Here is a 22,921-nt window from a genome sequence, read left to right on the forward strand (position 1 = left end):
TTCACCTTTGCTAGGACTCAGCGCTAAAGAGTGGGCTTTCCCTGGGGAAAGTGGCAGGACAAGCGGAAGTCTGGATGAGCCCTAAGATTGGTCAACATCCCCTCCCACCGTAGCTTCTTTCCAAGAACTCAAAGTAGTTTGTATTTTAAGCAGAGTGAAAGATGGATGCATGGGAGTAGGAAAACAGAAATGCTGTCCTGCGCAGACAGTACTAATCAGTGGGAAGCTGTTTTAAATGCTTTAGATGAACATTGGGCATTTCCCTTCTATCAGTACTATCAGTAGCATCACCTGGCATGAAGGGGTTCACTCAATAGTTTGATTTCCCATGGGTGAAGTATCCCCCCCCCCCCGTTGCAGCTGCGCAACTGCCCTTGTGATCCCAGGACATGATCTGAGTGCACCTGATGCAGCCACCTTGCAGAAACACAACAGGAATAGACTGCTCTGGACGCCCCACGAGATTCATCCGCTATAACAGCAGAGTCAAGGTCTTGGTGGATGCAGGCAATTTTATCCTCAAAATGTTTTGCAAACAATTCACATCAGCTACTGTTGGTTCCGCCACCTCCTCTGGGCCAGCCTGTAAAAGGCCCTGTCCAGTCTGAAAAAGTTCTGCCGGACGACATGATGAGGATGCCATGGAGGCTATTTTGCTGTCTTCCCTGCCACTAGGGAGGCTCCATAATGAGCTCTTACCAGTGTTCGGTTGCATTCATTTGGATCTTTTCTCCACTTGCATTCAATATAGAGGAATGATTTTTGAAGTTATTTGAGGTAAAATTGATATGTTTGATTAGAGAAAAACCATTGCTGACATTTATTAATAATAATAATTAGAGAACCCCTTTTGGATTTTGAGTGTGAAAAGAAAATGAACAAATTTGAGACATTTGGGTCTGATCATTGTGAAAATATTGCTTAACAGGAAGTAGAATAGTTGGATGTCATCCTAGAGTGAATGTTTTGAGTAATTTCTTTTATGTAAAGGCAGCAATCATTTTGTGTGTTTCCACTTGAAACACAACTGCTGTTGTGCGGGTCCTTTTGGACCCGGAAGAGGGCAGAACCCACATGCAAAATGGTTGCTGCCTGTAACTGACAAATGGAACATCAGAAGTCCTTTTTATTTTTATTTCTCCCCCCCCTTTAATTTCCCGTTTCCCTCCCCCCCCCTTTTCCTTTGGGTGTCCTCTGCTCTCGGTCGTCATTGGGCTGCAAGGATGACACACACATGAAGGTGATGGACACTGAGTGAAGGACGCAGGGAGGGGAAGATCTCTCAGGGTGGGAAGCTGGGAGAAAAAAGGAAAGCTGTAGGGTTAAGAGCTACCTTTGAGGGACACTCTGCATTTTCTTTTCTCTTTCTCTGTTTTCTTTCTCTCTTTTTGTTTTTTTTTTAGAATAATAATAATAATAATAATAATAATAATAATAATAATAGTACTTATACCCTGCCCATCTGACTCTGGGTGGCTTACAGCATATATAAAACATAATAAAATATTAAACATTAAAAACTTCCTGATACAGGACTCTTTTATCTTACTGTATTATGAAAAAGCTTCAGTAAAATCTGAAAGTAAAACCTTGAGCCGCCTGGTCCAGTAGCATATAGGCATCCAGTGCAGTTCCTTCCACAGTAGTGACATGTTGACGATGGGTCACACCCTGCAAAGCAATTACCTGCTGCACTTTGCACTAGCTGCAGCTTCTGAACTGGCCTTAAGGGCAGCCCAACCTAGAGTGCCATGGCAGTAGTCTAGTCTTGGAAGTTACCAAGGCATGCACCTCTGTGGCCAAGTTGTCCCAGTCCTGGAAAGAACGAGCCACTGCAGGCATGTGGGCCTTCAACACTCCCAGACTACAAACCTGCCCTCCATTTGTAGCTCTCACGGGATTCGCAGCATAAAAATGCAAGATAAAAACACAAAATACACAATAAAAAAGAGCAAAACAAAACAAAGCCCCTTCCCCACCGCCAGAAACATATTTAAGAGGATATAGGATGTTGTAAGCCAAAGGCCAGCTTGAAGAGGAATGTTTTCGCCTTGCGCCTAAAGGTGTATAAAGAAGGTGCTGGGCTCCTCCTGAGCACATGAACCTGCAAAACAGATCAGAATGCAGTTTCAAGAAACTTTCCACCTTCACCCAACCAAACTGACCAAGAACTTGTGCAGCTGATTCATATGTTGCAGAAAAACAGAGTTATGTGCCATCAGCATGCTGAGAACACCCCGCCCAAGTCCAAAGCCCATGGTTTCATATGGAAGAGTCTTGGGAACAACTGGCTTGGTGTGCTATTTCAGGGTGTGGAAGCCCGCTTTGAGCTGATGGTGATCTTGAGTGCCATGATTTTGGAGGGTCATGGCATCCTTTCCCCGTGCACTCAGGGCTATGGTTTCATCATAGCCTGCCCCTGTGGTGAACGCTGCATGGCCTTTTTGTGTCCAAATATCTCCTGGAGACTCAGTTCCTTTTCCCAGGCAGGAGCGTTCTTGTGGCGAATGTAGCGGGCTTTCCTAGCTTCCGCATAAGACTTTAGGAAATCTGGCCTGGCATACATGGTCCTGAGGCGTCCATCTGCTGCATAGGCCTCTGGATCCATGATCAGCCTCTCAGGCCCAAGGGAAGGCCTTCGCTGCCCTGGGAGAGTCACGAGCTTTGTGCCCTTGGCCCCAGCAGCAGCTCTGCTCTCCTTCTCTGCAGGCCCTTCCCCTTGGCCCTCGGTTCCATCTGCTTCCTCTCCCTCCCCAGCCTCTGAGGAGATGCACAGCTGCTTGGCGATGGAGTCCTGTAGGGTGACGATGTCCCTGTCAGCAGTGGTGTTTGGGTCTGTGACATTCAAGGGGGGCAAGTGCCCTTTTCTGTCCTCTTCATTTCTTGCGACATCACCATCAGGCTTCTGTAGATACAAGGAAGGCTGGCTTGTCCCCGGAAAGCCTCCTGCCTTGGCCACTGTTTTCCTCTTGGATCTAGAAGAAAAGAGGGAGAGTCACACAGCCCTGGCCTAAGCAGGGAGGTTTCAGTTCCCCACTGCACGGAGTATAAAGAAACTGCAACCGCCTCAGTGGCCTGGAAGTCCATGGGCTTCTGAGGGCAAAGTGCAGCCTCTAATTGGCAGGTCTAACCCTAAATTGGAGTGTTTCCTCATATCTTTTTTGAAGTGGAAAGAGTGAATGTGTTTGCGAACATGTTATCAGGCAAGTGCCCTCACGAGAATGCCAAGATTTGGCTGCTGCTTCTTGTTCAGTGTTCATAGTTTGCTGTGACAATGTGGAATAGGGAGGAGGCTGCTGCTACTTTGCATGAGGCAAAGATTACGCAGTGACTCTGCCTCCATCCTCCATTTACACTTCCAGTCGAGGTTTTGAAGGCTTTGTTCTGTCTCCACAGTCAGAGACAGTTCAGGTGGTAGTCAGTTAACTAATTGTGCTCACACAAGGATTATTGCTGGCACAACAGGACTTTCCCCACTCTGCACATATCCTGCACTGTTACCAAATCTGTTCCAGAGATTTAGAACAGATTCAGGGGGTACACATGGGAGGAGAGGAGGAGAACCAGAGACAGCCCAATACATTTCCCTGCCTGAGGCAAACCAGAAAATGGCAACCCGTGGGAATCCTGGGAACTGTAGTTTGTTCAGTGTGCATGGATAGCAAATATCAGACTCAGGGACCAGGTGCAGCCCTCCAGGTCGCTCTGCTGGGACTCAAGCCACCCCCTTCTCCAGTCCTTCTTTGCACCCGTCATAAGCGTTTTTGACTGATGCACCCCTCCAAAAACATGCCGCCTCTTTCCATTCCCCTGACTGACTTCTCTCTCGCCTTTGCACCATGGCTAACTGGCTGGAGGCTGAAGCTGCTCTCTAGCAAAGCTGAGAGGGAGCATGTCTGTCAGGAGGCAGTCATTTGATAGAGATATGGAAAGGAAGGGCTAGTATGGTGCCGTGAAATGGGGAGACATTCTGTGGTAAAACAAGGCTGCTGAAATGGAAGAGGAAAATGGGCGGCAGATGCAATGCTCATGAAATGAGAATAAAACTTGGATTTCCATTCCTTAGACACATGCATGGCATTTTAGGAGCCCAGATGTGAAGTTCTCCTGACAGACACCCTTACCGCTGTGCCTCATCTTGGAATTTGCTGTAATCCCGTCCTGCCTGTGGCGACAGGAGTGGAAGAGCCAGTTTTATGCTTCTGTGTCCAGGGCCCACTGAAAGCTTCTGCTTGGAGCGACCTTGGGAGAAAAGGAGCAGGCTGGTTATCAGGATCCTCCCTGCATTAAAAGTCCCCAAACAGGGACTTTGGAGTCAATCTAGATCAAGCATTGTCAACATGGTACCATCCAGATTCTGTGGGCTGCTGGATAGGGTTATAGGGGTTGTAACTCAAAACATGTGGGGTGCCCCACATTGGCTGCCCCTGCTCTACACAGGAGATGCATGAATGATTTGTGATTGTTTTAACTGAAGAACAGCTGGGAGGAGGCTGTCAATTTCAACAAAGGAACAGAATGGGACAGAATTAATCCTGTCTTGATGTTTGTCTACTCAAAATGGCTTCCCCAAATTGCTTTTCACCCTGAAAGGAAGATTCTTTCATCAACTGGGCTGCATCTGAGTCAAAGAAGGGTGGGGAAAGGCTGTTTACCAAGGAGGATGGGGGTCATTTTCTGGCACTGAACTGCAACCAGTGTGCCCTATGACGAGGGTCTGATTAGGTCATTAGGACCATATTGATTGATGTTCTAAGTCATGGGGAACAACTTGCATAGAATGGGCAGTCTCAGATGGGCAAAGATGCCATCTCCACTCTACATCCAAAAGATGCACCCAGCCAATTCAGTGGAAGAATATGCAACCCCATTGGCACACATGAAAGCCTGCTTCTTCCCTTCCTGGATCAGGGCATCTGTGGCCTTCCAAGGGTAATCTTGGTGGCAGGGGTCAAATTCTGCACCAAATTAATTCCAACTGCAGAATTCCTGCTTTCAAAAAGTGACTTTGCCGTTGCATTAGGTGAAAGAAGAAGGAAACAGCTCCTCACTCTTCTGCATTCTCATGAGCTCCTGCTGGAGTCTCCGCTGCTCCTTCATCATTGAATTCAAATAGGAGAGGCGGGCTTCTTCTAAATGCTGCAGTCCGCGGATGAGCCTGGCCTCTGCCCTCTTGCCATCCTGCCTCTCGGCCTCCCAGCGCCTGGAGGTCTCCCCACCTGCCATGTCTGTCTTTAGTCCCAGAGAGAGAAAGGCTTCCTGGCACCCCTGGAGAATCTGAAAAAGATTTAGCAAGGTCAGCCCCACATCCTCTTTCCCTCAAGATAGCTGCATATCTCCCAGCTGTCCAATTAACAGCCCAGCATTTGCATAGAATTTATGAATGTTGCGATTAAACATGTCAGGCAAATTTATCCTCCACTACTGAGACATTATTTTTGTACAAGAATAGCCCACTTATGTGCATTCTACTTGCACATGACTGCATATATTTGTGGTGCCGGGAAATAATTAAATAAATAGAATCGTACCAGGAATTTGTGGGAGAGCTGGAGAGTCTCCGTCAGTGAGGGCAGAGGAAGTCCCAAAGAGACCAGAGGCACAGTGGGGCTTTGTTTAGGCTCCTCAGCCTCCCCACCTAGGAGCTGATGAGCAGGGTAGTGCAGCAGCAGCCACTTTTCTGCAGCCAGTCCCGAAACTTCAACTCTAGTTAAAGAGAGCGTTGTGGAGAGAGAGCGCTGGAGAGCAGGAGAAAACAGACATTTAAAGGCTTGTTAGAGGGTGCTCCCCACTTTACACAATTTCACTTATGTGTGCAGGGGCCCAGAACGTAACCCCGACATAAGTGGGGAGATGCCTCTATTTGTGGGGTGCCCAAATCTTGTTTAAAAATTTGGATCCCATCAGAAGTTGCCTCATTACAGCAGAACAAGCAACATTAATCTGAACAGGTCTAGGCTCACATTCGGAGTGGTCTCAGGGATCTCCTGTGATTCTGTCCACACTCGGGGCTCATCCAGACTTCCTCTTGGGCTGTATTTCTATGGAAAGGTGAGGGCTGGGCTTTAAAGCTCTGTGTCCAAGTGTGTGTTTATTTGGAGCTGGCGCTCTCCCTGGGAAAATCTGCGTGGTACTGCTGAAGCTGGGCAGACGGCAACCGGGTTTTCCTCAGTGGGACTTACTTCTGAAAAAACATGCAGAGAATCAGGCTGTGAACTGGGCCGCGTGGGGTCAGGCGCTCCCAAAGATCTGAAAGAGAAAGGGAACAATCCTGGAATTGCCAAACCCTTAACAGGGGGCCTCCGTTTGTTGTGTTACGCAGATGGTGTTGCTATGAGAAGGGCTGTTACCTAAGCCATAGTTAACACATTAGGTGAACTCTGTTCTGGAAGGCTAAAAAGTAAATCTTGCTGTTGACATACCCCTTTTAATGCGTGAGTAAACAGTGCAGAACTTGCTACACCTATAACTTCCTTAAGTTATTCACTCCTATGCCTCCAGTGTAAAGGAGCAGAGTCCTGAAGCTTTTCATGGGTTGTGAACGCTAGAAAGAGATCCAGTAGTGGATGCTAGACTATGCCTTGACTCTTGGCTACGTTATTCCTTCAGCTGCCCAGGGGCATTGCTGTACAGAATTTCAAAAATGCCACTATTCCGTCCCAGAAGATGTGCAATGTCTGTTGTGTGAGTCGCATAGGAACGGGGGAGGGTTGAGATGAAGAACTCTGGGATTGGTTAAGGAAGAGGCGAGTGGCCTGGCTGCAGTGGAGCAGGGAAAGTGGATCAGGCCAGCTGACCTGTGCCAGTGTAAAACTAAGCCACCCAAAGTCCTCTTTGCATCCAAAGAAAGATGGTGCAACATTAGGTTTCTTGGGTTTCTCTCAGGAGAACAGTGTTTCTTCCTGTTCCTTTAATGCTCCTATCAAAGAGGAAAATTTCTAATCCCTGCAATGGCAAGCTGCAAATACCGTAATGGCCCACACAGCTATGAAGCCCTGTCCTCCTTGGCCCCCTGGCCTTGGCACACACCCTGCAAGGGCCCCTGCCAACACACAAGAGAAGAAATGCTGGAGAACAGCAGCAGCACTTACAGTTGAAGGATTCGTCCTGTGATTCTCTTTTGCTCAGGATGACAGGGACCCTGAGGCTAGTTGCGGAATTCCAGGCACAATCCACAGAGCAAAGAAAGGCTGATCATGTTAAAAGCCAGCAATAAATTTCTGTTTCTGTCTTTTGCTTGCTCTTCCCCAAGGAACGCATGGCGGTGGGGAATCCAGAAAGCTCCTGAAATCCTGAACAGTAGACCCAAATCTTCCCACAATGGAGGCTGCTTGCAGGGCAAGTGAGAGCCGCATGCTGCCAGTGCTGCGTGAAAACTCCGCTGCTGCCGGCTCTACTACATGGATTTGGCTTGTTGCCTAGTAGGCGGAGGCAAAGAACAGGGCAGCTCCTTGACTCAGGGGAGCAGCCCCCGTGAAACTGCTCTGCAAATAAGAAACAGACATGTGATGTGGAATCATCACTCAGGAAGGGTCTTTGCAGTCGATACAAAGCAGCACACATTTATTTTCTTAGAGGAAAACATAATACATAAAGTAAAGCACTAAAGTAGTGATATGTCAGCCTGGGCTGTTCTGACAATATCTTCTCCCCATACAATGGAGGGGAGATTTTCCTTGTTGTGGGGCCTTGGGGGAGAGAGAACTGTGTTGCAGGGAGATAACTGATTACCCTTTCAGAGATATTCCTCCCTTGGAAATGCTCTCCCCTAGCTCTCTTCCTTTACAAAGCAGCATGCACAGGTGAGCTCCCTTCTGGGCTCTCTTCCCATTACAGGTGTCTGTTTTGATGCTCCAGGCGAGAACAAAAAACTAAAAAGAAAAAAGGTTTGCAAGACTGAGCAAAATCTGCAAGAATGAGAGGAGCTCTGCCATTGCCTGCTATTTTTCAGCTTTGTAAAAGGCTAAAAATAGCATGCTTTGGTAAGTGTGTCACCTGCCCCCAACACTAATTATTATCTCATTTTATTTTGAAGCTGTGAAAAAGCCAGAAATCTTGATACCTGGAGGCTTTTGCAAGCGACTCTATAGCTTTTTCTCCTACAAAAATTCCTACCCCACAATCTATTGCATGCAAAGTACAGTGACTACTGGCAACTAAATTGACACAGCAATCTGCGCAAACGCAGACAAACATGCAAGTATACATACATACAAACAAAACATCATGCACACAAGGTAATCTTACTCAAAGGATTAACCCCACTCCCCTGCCAAAATCACATTACTTGAAAACTTTCCCCACCATCAGAGACTCCAAGAGGGAGTTCCAAGGAACCCTTAGGGACTTGATTTATTCTGGAGAATTCATTTGGAGCCTAGTTAGCAAGCAAATCTTCAGTCTAAGCCCACAAGCAAGCCAAAGGTAATTAAGAACGTCAGCCCAAAGATAGCTATTGTGTTAGGAAAGCCTAGCAACAAGAAACCAAGAGACTTGTTGGCTCCCAGACCTGCTTTCCCTGGTCCCCTCCAGAGATTAAGAGAAATCTCAGAGTGCTGCAAGGACACGGTTCCAGAGCCAGCTCTGAAGTGAACAGCTTCATGCAGCACAATAAAGTGTGCGTGTGTAACAAATGAAGACAGGAATTGATGTCTGAGGTGGTGTGAGGGGGGGGGGCATCATTTGGGCTGGCACTGGAAGGTCTCTGACATTACGGGAGGAAATGGTAGCAGGTTCCAATTGGCAAATTACCGCTAACATACAGAGACATTTACTGGGGCATTATCTTCCTCAGCAATAGTTGGATGACGTGCTGGGAGTGCTGGGCGTACATCCCTCCATGATGCTGTGGGGCCAGACCAGGGCCTGAACCCAAATCCAGTCTTAGAGACCTAATGTATTTCAGGTGATTTTGTGAGCGCATAGAGAGAGGAGGGGCAGGCAGGCAGGCAAGGGCTGCTGTGGTGCCGTCTACTATGTTCCATGCATGAAGATGCAGAGCTACAGAAAGACAAGCCTCACAAGTTTCTGATATCAGTAGGCTTTCCCCATCTCACTGAGGAAACATGAGACCTGTCCATAGAAATTAATGGGGAAATCAAAGATTTTACTGCATGTGCAACTGGGAAGTGTCTCCCCCCACTGCTGGCAAAAAGCAAAACAAAAACAGCAGCAGAGACAAGGTCCCTACACTTTCTAAATGCGGTCTTGCTGTTGGGGGAGGGATATTTTCATGAGTTCTTTCTTGCACATTTAAAAGTGCAACCCATCTGCATGCGACTGAACAAAGCACAAGGCTCCTGCCTGCATGGGCGCAGCCTTAAATCAATAAAAATCAATATAAATCTTAGGTTCTCCCCCCCCCCAACAAAAGTCTGCCCTCCGTAACAAAAACCCCGGCTATGCCCATGTCTGTATGTGATGAAAAGCAATGTTTTTATGTGAAATATGAGCTGACTTAGAAAGAGCAGGACTTCCTCTGTTTACTGCTTCCATTTGTTTGTGGGGCGTCCAGACAGGCAGCTACACTGAAATCTTTGGCTATGTGGCATCTGAATATAGACTGCATTTTTAATCAAGGCTTATATTGGCTTATATCTTGATCAGGTTCCTAAAATTAAATGGGCTTAGATTTTCAAAAGTTTCATGCCAGGCAGAAGACCAGCAGCTCACAGAACCTTGGTAATGTTTTCCTCCCAGACAAGGGGCCCCTTGATTGATAGCAGAAAACAATTCTCAAAGTCGTAAAAGCTGAAATTACAGACTGAGAACGGACACTGACCCTACATGTTATAAAAAGGGCAGAGACCAAACATAATTAGGAATGGGTAAATAGTAAATAAAACCATTAAACTTGAGCCACAGGACAAAAGGCCAAGGGCACATGGGAAAAGCAGCTGGCTGGAGAAGGGGGGAGAGTGTGAAAAGGGGAAGAGGCTTTTTTCTCCTATTTTATTTTGAGGCTGTAAACTGTTTCTTCCTTTTTACTTTGAGGAAGTTTATCCTTTTAAAAGGCTACCTATGTTATGTATTAAATATATTGTCTTAAATGTAATTATTAAGAAATGCTAGATTCTTATTTCATATAGTTGTAAGAGTGGTAATTAAGTCAGTCACCAGTCTAGCCCCCCTTGTCAGATAAGAGACGCCATTCAAGCAGCCCTGATATATTAGTTGTCAGATATTTGTTTAGAAACCTTCAAATGAAGGAGATCTTTCAATGTTGATGTGAAACTCAAGATCCTTGACATATGTTTAAGATAAAAATTATTAACCATCTGTTTTGGAGGGCAAGGAAGGCAAGAGACACATGTAAGATATATTACTACTTATTTGTCATTTATAGATGTAACAATATATAGCTCTTTGTGTTCCATATAAGGACAGGAGGATATGGGTGTATCTCTTAGAATTAATTATAGTAATCAGCCAATAGGAAATCCAACCAGGCTGATTGAACAGAGGCAGCCACAGGAGGAGCAAAGGGGGCTGGATTAAGGGAATATAAGTGCTGGCCATAATGGCAGGAGGCCAGGCCAGAGCTTGGTAACCATATACCACTGTGCCTCTTATTTATTTGTCTGACAAATAAATTATTTTTTTAATTTCTCTGTTGCTGCGTTGAATATTTCATTCCAGCTAAGCGTTAACCACAAGCAGGGTGCTACATTTTATGGTGCCTGCGACTCGGATAAGTGGTCTGCTGGAACGCAGCCCCTTCGCCTTACTGGACGGGGTACAAGAGAGAAGACAACTGATTGCCTACCCAGCGCGCACTGGAAAAATTTTTTCCAGGGGAACGCAGCAGTCTCGTCTGTCTGATACCCTGCCCACTGACGGCGACGGACCGGGGGGGAACCAGAGAAATAAACAGGGAACCAGCTAAGGGTAAGTGCACTAAGGGGTTTTGGCCCTCCAATTAATTGGGAGGAAGAGAAGTCCTGATCAAACTTCTGCGTCTCAGTAAAGGGGAACTGAGTACGCTAGGTGGCTGGGTACATCAGATGGTGATCTGGTGTAGGGAAAAGGGAAGATTGGGAGGTAGAGTATGGTTGAAGTATCTGGCGCATTGCATGTGTGAGAAAGTACAATGTGTAGCTGACCTAAGTGTGGAGTGAGTACTACTTCGTTTCCCAGTAAGGTGTGTGTGTGAGTGACTGAGTGGATACTTCACAGGGCCATACAATGGGAGTTGGGGGTTCAAAGGGGGGAAATACACCTTTTGAATGTATGTTAAATAATTTTAAGAAAGCCTTCTCAGGGGCATATGGAGTCAAAATGACGCCAGAACGCCTGAGAACGTTATGTGAATTAGAGTGGCCGAAACAAAATACTGGATGGCCATCTCAAGGAACCTTTGATATAAATTTAGTAAGCAAACTTTGGCCTAACATCGCCAAAGAAACTGGAGGGTGCCCAGAACAATTTTCATATATAGATTCCTGGCTGAGCACATTAAATAAAAATCCTCCATGGATAAGGGAATGCAAAGTCCAACGATGCAAATTATTGGCTGTAAAAGCCGAAGCTAGGAAAGGAATCTTGCCAAATAAACTCAAACCCATTTTTGAGGGACCAGAGGAAGAGGTGCTTCTATCTCCACCCTATGCTCCACATCGAAGGGAGCCTAATTCAAACCCTCCACCAGTTGTAACCCCAAGGCAAGAAAGTGGAACGAATAATGGGGGTGGAGTCACAGAACTTGATTCCTTGATAGATTATGATAAATATCTTCAGGAGGCATTGGAGTCCTATAATAAAGCCCAAGCAGAAGTGGTTATTCCACCTGTGAGTCCCAGTAGAACTCCATCTACAGTCTCTTTTAGTGGAATAACTGATTGCCCACCCCAAACCCCTGTACATCCAAGTCCTAGAGAATTATTACAGAAGTTACAGGGAGACCTTTATTGGTCAGCAAGCAATACAGCCAGGCGTATAAAGCTGCTAAAAGAACGCCTTGGGACAGATACCATCCCCTATGATTTGAGGCCCCTAGAGCAAAGCGAAGAGAAAGGTCACGTAGTAGCCCCTCTTAGAAGGGTATTTGATGCACTTGAGGAGCCTGTGCTGGTTAATGGGCAACCCGGACCACGGCCACCTCGAACTTCGATCCTCCAGTACATTCCATTCACAACTACGGATCTGATGAATTGGAAAACACCCCATCTTTCTCAGAAAAACCTCGGGCTATGATGGACTTGGTGACTTCAATAGTAAATACTCATAGTCCTACTTGGACAGATTGTCGCCAGCTCCTGAATACTCTCTTCACCACTGAGGAAAGGAGAGACATAATTGAAAAGGCACAGATATATTTGCGTGAGCAGGCCAGAGTGGGAAATATTTATAATATTGACCGTCATCTCCAGGACAACTTTCCCTTGGAAGATCCTAATTGGGATCCAAACAATGCAATTCACCTGGCCAGGCTTACCACCTACTGCCAGATGCTTGTGCAAGGTATCTGCAGGGCATGCCAGAAGCCCACTAATATGTCTAAAGTCTCAGGAGGGTAGACGTGTTACCCATAACACTGTTTCGTGTTCGGTGCACACCCACAAAAAGACTTAAGTTGTCACCTTTTGAGCTCCTGTATGGGAGGCTGCCCTCCTTTGTTCAGGATATTCCAACTGACCTCAAACAAATAGGAGACCATGCGACACAGGGACAAGTGCAATCTCTCTCCCGTGTTTTTGTCTCTCTCCCGTGTTTGTTTGTTTGTTTTTTATCTTAACAGGTGGGCCCTCGAGCGCACGCCGTGCAGCATTGCCGTGCCGATTCATCAGCTCCAGGCTGGCATAGCATATGGGTGAAAGAGTGGAAACGAGATCCACTTGCACCTAAGTGGCGTGGACCTTACACCGTCTTGCTCTCTACTCCAACAGCGGTGAAGGTAGCTGAGGTGACCCCCCTGGATTCATCACTCCCGTTTGAAGAAGTCCGAAGGCAGTTGGACATGCAAAGGTGACCCCTCTAATCCTTTAAAACTGACTTTCTCCAAAAACCCCTGTATCTAGCCCTACGGGGAACGGGCTAGGTCACGGGCAACATTAGACGACCGGCCTGCTGCAGCCACAACACTGGAAGCTGGCTGACCTGCGCACGCCTGAAGCTTGAGGAGCGCCTGAACCAGCGACTGTGAGCGGAAAGATTCTCTTATACAATTGATTGACTGCCCCCTTGTGGAACAATTATCAGAGATATTACACATTGGGGATCCTTGGGATATATGTTTTGGTCTTGGTGGTTTCCCATTTCTGTCACTGGGGGAATTATATTGGGACTAATAGTTTTATGCTATCACAATAAGGTAATCTTTTGTGAAAGGAATGCATATGCTAGACATCAACATGATTTTATTATTAATCCTGATCCCTTGGGAAGGGGAAGGGTCCTTGAATCTGACTAAATTTGCTAAATATGGATTCCGCTATGACCACAATATGTGGGTAGGCTTAGCTGAAATGGTAGCCAATGTTGCAAATAGGACCAATTGCCTTGTTTGCTCTCTTGGGCCAGATGATTCAGAGGGAGGTATGCCCTTATTACCAATACCATTAAATGCCATTGGTAGGGTAAGCGAAATGCCACACCAAACAGAAGTACAGAATTTCCCCGGATGGAACTCAACTAAACCATTACGAGTTATACCTGTACAAGGGGAATTCTGTGTACATAAATCATCAGATGCAGCTGATTCTACCATGATAGGCTCTTCTCATTGTCACTATACTTGGGATAATATTAAGAATACCTGGGCACACGGTACTACCTATCGAACTCGGAATACCTTGCCCTGTGCACCTTCTTTTATTCATGCATGGAAAGTGGTATGGAACATAACTGTGACAGAAAAAGGCAATCTAACATACTGCACTGTGAACTCTCTACCTCTTTTGATATTTCGCCTTATGCACTCCACATACCAAAACCCTCAGACCCGATGGTTGTGGTGGATATGTGGAGAATGGGCATACAAGAAACTCCCTTCCAAATGGAGTGGGACTTGTTTCCTGGGATGGGTGTTACCACCAATGTGGATTATGCCCACTAGTTCAGCTAAGCGAACGTGAAGAAACGCTGATATTTCTCATATAGCAGGAGGAAGTACCCAAAGTTGGAGCGGTACTGATGATTGGCCACCAGAGCGCATTATAGCCTATTATGATCCTGCCTCCTGGAATCCTGGTGAGCTCATACAAGGGGCACGGGATCCTATTTATAATCTAAAGAGAATAATTCGATTGCAAGCAGTAGTGGAACTTGTAACCAATGTAACGGCCCAGAGTTTGAGACTTATTGCATAACAGCTGGATGAAAGTAGAGCCGCCATTTTGCAGCTGTAAATGGGAATGGATTATGTACTTGCCAAGCAGGGAGGCCTATGTGGAGTCTTGAACTTGACAGGGAATGCCTGTTGCTTTAACATTTCAGATAATGGTGAGGCAATCCGTGTGTTGGCCACAAAGAAGGAGAGTATAGCACATGTCCCAGTACAAACATGGGAAGGATGGGATATGGGATGGCTCACCAATTGGTTACCTAAAAGGGATACTATTGTCTTGCTTGTTTTTCTTGACAGTAGTAGTGATGGTTTTATGTATGATGCCATGTATCATTTCATGTTTTAGAAGTACAATTAGCAAGATAATTTCGAATGAAACTCTACCTCATATCATGGCCCTATACAGAGCTTTAACTCAGGAATATGATGAAGATCAAGCTATCAAGGACGCTTGGTAGCAAGGTCCTTGAGCTTGAAAGGGGGGAATGTGGCATCTGAATATAGACTGCATTTTTAATCAAGGCTTATATTGGCTTATATCTTGATCAGGTTCCTAAAATTAAATGGGCTTAGATTTTCAAAAGTTTCATGCCAGGCAGAAGACCAGCAGCTCACAGAACCTTGGTAATGTTTTCCTCCCAGACAAGGGGCCCCTTGATTGATAGCAGAAAACAATTCTCAAAGTCGTAAAAGCTGAAATTACAGACTGAGAACGGACACTGACCCTACATGTTATAAAAAGGGCAGAGACCAAACATAATTAGGAATGGGTAAATAGTAAATAAAACCATTAAACTTGAGCCACAGGACAAAAGGCCAAGGGCACATGGGAAAAGCAGCTGGCTGGAGAAGGGGGGAGAGTGTGAAAAGGGGAAGAGGCTTTTTTCTCCTATTTTATTTTGAGGCTGTAAACTGTTTCTTCCTTTTTACTTTGAGGAAGTTTATCCTTTTAAAAGGCTACCTATGTTATGTATTAAATATATTGTCTTAAATGTAATTATTAAGAAATGCTAGATTCTTATTTCATATAGTTGTAAGAGTGGTAATTAAGTCAGTCACCAGTCTAGCCCCCCTTGTCAGATAAGAGACGCCATTCAAGCAGCCCTGATATATTAGTTGTCAGATATTTGTTTAGAAACCTTCAAATGAAGGAGATCTTTCAATGTTGATGTGAAACTCAAGATCCTTGACATATGTTTAAGATAAAAATTATTAACCATCTGTTTTGGAGGGCAAGGAAGGCAAGAGACACATGTAAGATATATTACTACTTATTTGTCATTTATAGATGTAACAATATATAGCTCTTTGTGTTCCATATAAGGACAGGAGGATATGGGTGTATCTCTTAGAATTAATTATAGCAATCAGCCAATAGGAAATCCAACCAGGCTGATTGAACAGAGGCAGCCACAGGAGGAGCAAAGGGGGCTGGATTAAGGGAATATAAGTGCTGGCCATAATGGCAGGAGGCCAGGCCAGAGCTTGGTAACCATATACCACTGTGCCTCTTATTTATTTGTCTGACAAATAAATTATTTTTTTAATTTCTCTGTTGCTGCGTTGAATATTTCATTCCAGCTAAGCGTTAACCACAAGCAGGGTGCTACAGCTAGGCCGCTGCTTTCTATGGATAGCTCTCAGTTCCACCCCAGGAGGCATTTAAAAATGGTTTCCCAGAGTGAACCAGGAAATGGTGGATCTAGATAAGGGCTAGTCCTTGTGGTGCTCGCCAGTTGTTGATGGACTACAGCTCCCAGCATCCTTGATCATTGGCTGTTCTGGCTGGGGCTGATGGGAGTTGTGGTTCGGTAGCACCTGGAGGGCAGTCCGCTATCCCTGAGCGTGAGATCACTCTTTCTCTGATTTCTGACTGTCTCCTGTGTCTGGAGGGGACGATGAGCACCCACCACCCACAGAAGCTTCGTCGACCAGGTCCCAGTGCCAAACCTGGAGGTCTCACAGGCTCTGGAGTGCTGAGACAGGCTGGGCGGGCTGAGCTGCTTCTTCCCGCAGGGGATGCCCTTCTGGCTGAGGTAACTACTATTCCCCTTCTGATAAACATAACATATTGGGCATGGGAGGCCAATTAGCTACCATGCTAAGTTCAAGGGTTTGGATTTGGTGTATAAAACCTCATGTGCAGCTTGGGACCAGGTGACCCTGTTGTAAATAAAAAGATGCCCTTTTCCCTTATGGGGTATCCAAGAGCCCATATAGAGTCCTTACATAGGTTCCCTATTGGTAGGAGAAAATAACAGAGGGCAACCAGAGAATAGTGAGAAGCAAAGCAGCTAGTAAGCTTGATCTTTATTGATCTGTTGCAACAGGGTGCTCCCCTCACACGCAGGAGAGGAAGAGGACCCAGAACAATGGCCTGCAAGGCCTTATAAAGACTTTTGAAATTCCCCTTCTCTAGATCAGGACCACCCCCAGAAACATTATGCATACATCACAGAAGGGGTGTAACCTAAGACCACCCCTCAGATACATCCCACCTACATCACAGAAATTTAAATGTTGTTTTTCTCTTCTCCTTGTTTATCTCCTGTCTAGCAGGTTACTTGATTGGATTTTCTGGGGAGCCTGGCCATTCTTTTGTAATGCTAAAATACTTATTTCCTGGGCCAGGTCACAGGCTCACACCTTATTCAAACACAGATTAAAGGAAGAGACAATGGGGAGGCTTTTCCATTTTTAACCTTGCAGAGAAAGGATTTGGTCAGTTTAGGAATCAAAATGGTTCCAGGTTGGCCTTCCTGTACTGATCTATGTATGTGCAGTTATGAACATTACTATATATCTAAAACCATAAAATTCCTATCACACCCGAAAGATTGTCTCACCCCTCCGTAGCATCTTCTCAGGTAGTCCCATTCTGGACAATACAGTGGTACTTCGGGTTATGAACTCTTTTGCCCAGCTGGAGGTCCGTTCTTAACCTGAAACCGTTCTTAACCTGAGGTGACACTTTAACTAATGGGACCTCCCGCTGCCACGCGATTTCTGTTCTCATCCTGAAGCAAAGTTCAACAGTGGAATTTGCTGCCAAGGAGTGTGGTGGAGTCTCCTACTTTGGAGGTCTTTAAGCAGAGGCTTGACAACCATATGTCAGGAGTGCTCTGATGGTGTTTCCTGCTTGGCAGGGGGTTGGACTCGATGGCCCTTGTGGTCTCTTCCAACTCTATCATTCTATGATTCTATGAAAGTTCTTAACTGAGGTACTACTTCCGGGTTAGCGGAGTTTTTAACCCGAAGTGTTTGTAACCCGAGGTACCACTGTATAGGAATCAGGCCCCTAGCATCATGGCTGGTGCCCTTTGGAATCCCCTCTCCTTGAATATTAGTCAGGTGCCCTCTCTGTTGCCTTCATGGCACCCACTGTGAAGCCCAAGCCTTTTAAGTGGAGAACTTTCCCAGTTTGCCTCTGTACTGGAACTGGTTTTAAAATGTTTTTAAACTGTTTCTAATGGTCTTACTAGGGACGCAGGTGGCGCTGTGGGTTAAACCACAGAGCCTAGGACTTGCTGATCAGAAGGTTGGCGATTTGAATCCCCGCGACGGGGTGAACTCCCGTTGCTCGGTCCCAGCACCTGCCCACCTAGCAGTTCGAAAGCACGTCAAAGTGCAAGTAGATAAATAGGTACTTCTCCGGCGGGAAGGTAAATGGCATTTCCGTGCGCTACTCTGATTCACCCGAAGCGGCTTAGTCATGCTGGCCACATGACCCGGAAGCTGTACACCGGCTCCCTCGGCCAATAAAGCGAGATGAGCGCCGCAACCCCAGAGTCGGTCACGACTGGACCTAACAGTCAGGGGTCCCTTTACCTTTACCTTTAATGGTCTTACTGTTTTAGCTCTTGTTGTTTGCCACCCTGGACTCATTTGGGTGGAAAAGCAGTATATACATTTAATAAATAACAATAATGCTGGTGCCTCCATGTTGGGGTCTTTTGTCTGGCATATTTTCAAATAATTCTTCACATCCATGAGGGCTAGAAACCTTCCTTTAAACAGAAAGAAATCTACAGCTCTTAGGAATTATGGTTTGGAGATGCCTTGCTAGAAAAGTATTAAAGCGACAAAGTAAAAAAGTGTCCGCTTCTATGCAGCACGCTTCTCTCTGGGGGCAGAGCAGCATCACTGTATTTTTTTAAAAAAAATATATTTATTAAAAGTTTTTAAGATATAACAATAAAAAAGAAAAATAAACATACAAAATAAAAAACAGTTAAAAACACACATTAATTTTCAATAACATAACTTCCATACACTTATTTCCTCGGACCTCCTCATACCTCCCTTCTTTGTATTCCAGTTCGATTTGTTAGTTCAGCAAATCCTTACCATTAAACTTTTACCCATTTGTGAAACCTCTTTTTTTTCATATCTCTTAAAGCATTACAGCTGGAAACCGTTTAATTTCTATCCAACATCCTTCTAACATTCATTAATTTTACAATGTTTCTGTAAGTAGTCTTTAAATTTCTTCCAGTCTTCTTTCACCAACTCTTCTCCCTGGTCTCGGATTCTGCCAGAGAGCAGCATCACTGTAGAGGCAACAACCCATTCCAATTTAGACTGGAAGTGGCAACCATGGACACTGAATATGTTCTGTCCCTTTGGTGCAAATATAAAGGTAAAGGTAAAGGTACCCCTGCCCGAACGGGCCAGTCTTGACAGACTCTGGGGTTTGTGCGCCCATCTCACATCTATTGGCCGGGGGCCAGCGCTGTCCGAAGACACTTCCGGGTCACGTGGCCAGCGTGACAACGCTGCTCTGGCGAGCCAGAGCCGCACACGGAATGCCGTTTACCTTCCCGCTGGTAAGCGGTACCTATTTATCTACTTGCCCCCGGGGGTGCTTTCGAACTGCTAGGTGGGCAGGCGCTGGGACCGAGCAGCGGGAGCGCACCCCGCCGCGGGGATTCGAACCGCCGACCTTTCGATCGGCAAGCCCTAGGCGCTGAGGCTTTAGCCCACAGCGCCACCCGCGTCCCTGGTGCAAATATAGTTTATAAATAAAACAGTGCCATGTGCCCACCACAAGGTGGCACTGTGTTCTCACCTAATCTTTAAAGCACAAAGGATGTCAGTTTGCAGAAGGGCCGCCTGGAGACGCCTGGAACCCACGACTGCCCTGTCCTTTCCAGGTCAGCTTTGTATTGTTCTTGTTAAAGGTAAAGCTTCATCTCTCTTTTTTGCCAGCAAAGCATTTCTCCTTCCCAGTGCTGGACTACCCAACTGGCAGGCTGGCACATGACTGGGGCATCAGCAAAGCAGGAGACCAAAAAACGGAGAGATTTTTAATAAGGTAAACTAAAACAGGAGATCTACGCTATGCTGTTAAAAGCACAGGAAGAAGATAAAGGAAGAAGAGGAGACTTAGACATGCGACTTGGCAGGACTGTGCCAAGTGTGGAGACAGGAGAGGTTGCGGCTCCAAGATGCCATCACAAGAAGGAGTCAGAAGGGGAAAGGACAACACGGAAAAGCTCATTTTGTGAAGCCTTTCTCAGCCTGCTCTCCTCCAGGTCTTCTGAGCTACAACTGCCATTTTTCCTGCCCACTCAACTAGTCAGGGCAGGCTAAGGGGGGCTGATGGGTGAGGTAGTCCCCCAAAAATCCGGAAGGCACAGATTTGGGGAGGTTGGGCTGGAATTAGACCTTCAGGCTGATCAGTATACAGTGGTACCTCGGGTTTAGTACTTAATTCGTTCTGAAGCAAAGTTCTTAACCTGAAACTGTTCTTAACCTGAAGCACCACTTTGGCTAATGGGGCCTCCTGCTGCTGCCGCGCAGCCGGAGCTCAATTTCTGTTCTCATCCTGAAGCAAAGTTCTTAACCTGAAGCACTATTTCTGGGTTAGCGGAGTCTGTAACCTGAAGCGTATGTAACTTGAAGCATATGTAACCTGAGGTACCACTGTGTTTGAAAAGTGACTGTGAAGGGGAACAATGCCCCTTGTTATTAAGCAAGATAGCTAAAGTAAGGGGGTCATGTCCTCCATTGTGACACGTCCCCCTGCTGAGTGACTTGGCTGAGCACTTTGGGAAGAGCAACCATTTGAGGATAGCTAGTGAAGGAGAGAGGAGAAAAATGCTGCGAGTGAGATTTCAGAGACTCTCTTCGTCTCAAGTGTAAGTAGGATTTCTCCTTCTTTCTGAAATGTAGGGGAGGTTTAGCTGCCAGGTGCCCCAAATCCAGCACAGAGATCTCTAGAACCCATTTCCTCATTGTTTCCTCTTCTCCCCTAGGTTCCGAAGTCTGAGGTGGCTCCGCAGGCTGCTGGTCTCCTGCTGCCGGTTGCCCAAGATACATCCCCTGGTCTGCCAGGCCGAGAAAGGAGATGAGTGGAAGGAGGAGGTAAACATCACAAAGGACGGGAAGGAGGAGAAGGTGAAGATAAGATCGATTTTTGTGAGACCATGCGACCAGGGGATGGAGTCCACCAATACCAACGTGGATGGTGAGTGTTGATCTTTCTTCCTCAGGAACAGAGAGGCCAGAGAAAATCTGGCAGTGGGGCGGAGGGTGCAGAAAGATGGGTTATCAGCATAAGAATCAATTAAAATATTAAGAATCCTTTCTCTTCTTTTCTCTTCCAGGCAACGGCAGCAGTGAGACCAGCAGCTCGAGCGGAGCTCTTACCCCCCCCTCCCACGCCCAGTTCCCCCCTCCCCACAATTCCAAATATATAAATAGAAATATAAAGAAATATAGAAATCATTTTTGTATGGATTCTGTTAAGTTGTGGGTGAACATATCAGATGACACAGCGATTCTTCAAACAGCTCTTGTTTATTCAGAGGCCAGAACAGAACTGAACTGAAGGGTTCAGCCAGTCTGCTTATATAGAGCTCCACTAGAAAGCAACAGTAACCATTTTCTGTAAGTATCCAATCACTGAACGTCACTTTTGATCCCTTATTTGCATATGTGGACCTGAGTGAAAACTATCTACAGTATCCCCCTGCTGGCCCAGGGTGAGAACTTCAGTACATAACAGATTCAAATAAAGTTTGTAATACAAATATGCTAGTCTTTGATCATGCTTTTATCCCTGGGGGTTCTTTTTCCCAACAGTTGTGAGGATGGGCAAGAAAGTTACTTGCCCAAAAATGGAAAGAAGAAGAATACGTCCCAGCGAAAGAAGAATGGCTACAAAAACTTATGAAATATGCCAAAATGGCGAAACTTACCATAAAAAAAAGAAAGCAAGATAACCCACTGTTTATAAAAGAATGGAAATGGTTTATTGGATATGAATGGCCATGAATGGCCGCTCATCCTCCTGGGGAAAAGTGACTAGAGGGGTGCTGCCAGGTTCTGTCCTGGGCCCCTTGTTGTTCAATGGCTTTATCAATGACTTGGATGATGGAATTGAGGGGATGCTCATCCAATTGGCAGATGACACCCAACTGGGAGGGGTAGCTCTTGTTGCAGAAGACAGAAACTGAATTCTAAATGACATGAACAGATTGGAGCACTGGGCGCAAGCGAACAAAATGAATTTCAATAGGGAGTCATGTCAGGTTCTGCAAGAACCAGATTCACTAAGATGGGATGGGGGACACCTGGCTTTCTAGCAGTACAGGTGGGTCTTGGTGGACCAAAAGCTTAACAGGAGTCAACAGCGTGATGCAGCAGCAAAAGAAAGCTAACACTATTCTAGGCTGCCTCAGCAGAAGTCTAGTGTCCAGATCAAGGGAGGTAATAGTCCCACTCGATTCTGCCTTGGTCAGACCACACTTGGAATACTGTGTCCAATTCTGGGCACCACAGTTTAAGAAGGATGCTGACAAGCTGGACCATGTGCACAGGAGGGTGACCAAGATGATCGAGGGTCTGGAAACGAAGCCTTACGATGAATGCTTGAAGGAGCTGGGTATGTTCAGCCTGGAAAAGAGGAGACTGAGAGGAGATCTTCAGCTATTTTAAGGCCTGTCACATGGAAGAGGAAGGATGCTTGTTTTATCCTGCTCTGGATGGGAGGACTCAAACAGATGGCTTCAAGTTCAAAGAAAGGAGATTCCGACTAAACATTAATGAAAACCTTTCTGACACTAAGAGCGGTTTGGTAGTCGAACAGACTCCCTTGGAAGGTGGTGGACTCTCCTTCCTTGGAGGTTTCTAACCAGAGGCTGGATAGCCATCTGTCATGGATGCTGTTGCTGAAATTCCTGCGTTGCAGGGGGTTGGACTAGATGACCCTTGGCTCCCTTCCAACTCTAGGATTCTATGATTCTATGAAATGGATCTGAACTCATGACAGCCACCCACCAGTTTCATATTCAAACCTGCTTCCCACCCCAACCCCTTCTTGATTACCGTTCCGGAGCCCCGTTCGCATCCTGAGCAGAACACAACTCACGTCTGCAGGTCACGATTTGCTGCTTCTGAAGATGCGCATGACGTCATTTAGAGCATCTGCGCATGTGTGAGCGGCGAAACCTGGAGGTAACCCGTTCTGTTACTTCTGGGTCGCCGTGGAATGGAACCTGAAAACGCTCAACCTGAAGCATATTTAACCCGAGGTATGACTGTATATATAAATAATACACTAAAGTAGACAAATCATAACTTACAAAAAGGATCAATAAATGTCTCACCCATTGTCTATAAACCTTGATCAGA

General features: G+C 46.0%; 2 protein-coding genes across 3 annotated transcripts; one reads left to right on the forward strand and one right to left on the reverse strand.

Moving 5' to 3' along the window:
• Nucleotides 1–1,471: 1,471 nt before the first annotated feature.
• On the reverse strand, nt 1,472–7,431 carry CCDC190 (coiled-coil domain containing 190). 2 transcript variants are annotated; one of them, XM_082229119.1, is made up of 5 exons: nt 7,092–7,431; nt 5,964–6,249; nt 5,052–5,277; nt 4,125–4,242; nt 1,472–2,975 (listed from the first exon to the last, which is right to left on the reverse strand). In XM_082229119.1, the coding sequence occupies exons 3-5, from the start codon at nt 5,224–5,226 to the stop codon at nt 2,396–2,398; spliced, it is 873 nt and encodes a 290-aa protein (XP_082085245.1). In that variant the 5' UTR covers nt 5,227–5,277; nt 5,964–6,249; nt 7,092–7,431; the 3' UTR covers nt 1,472–2,395. The 2 variants fall into 2 exon arrangements, with proteins under 2 accessions (XP_082085245.1, XP_082085244.1); XM_082229118.1 differs by having other exon boundaries at nt 6,183–6,249; nt 7,092–7,429.
• A 469-nt stretch (nt 7,432–7,900) lies between these two features.
• LOC309534707 (uncharacterized protein) lies at nt 7,901–21,376 on the forward strand (the record flags this gene model as incomplete). The annotated part of the gene is made up of 5 exons (XM_082227014.1): nt 7,901–7,982; nt 19,493–19,598; nt 20,542–20,753; nt 20,893–21,041; nt 21,371–21,376. The coding sequence occupies exons 1-5, from the start codon at nt 7,916–7,918 to the stop codon at nt 21,374–21,376; spliced, it is 540 nt and encodes a 179-aa protein (XP_082083140.1). The 5' UTR covers nt 7,901–7,915.
• Nucleotides 21,377–22,921: the final 1,545 nt, after the last annotated feature.

Source organism: Podarcis vaucheri, assembly GCF_965113315.1.
Source record: "Podarcis vaucheri genome assembly, chromosome: 6".
NCBI lineage: Eukaryota > Metazoa > Chordata > Lepidosauria > Squamata > Lacertidae > Podarcis > Podarcis vaucheri.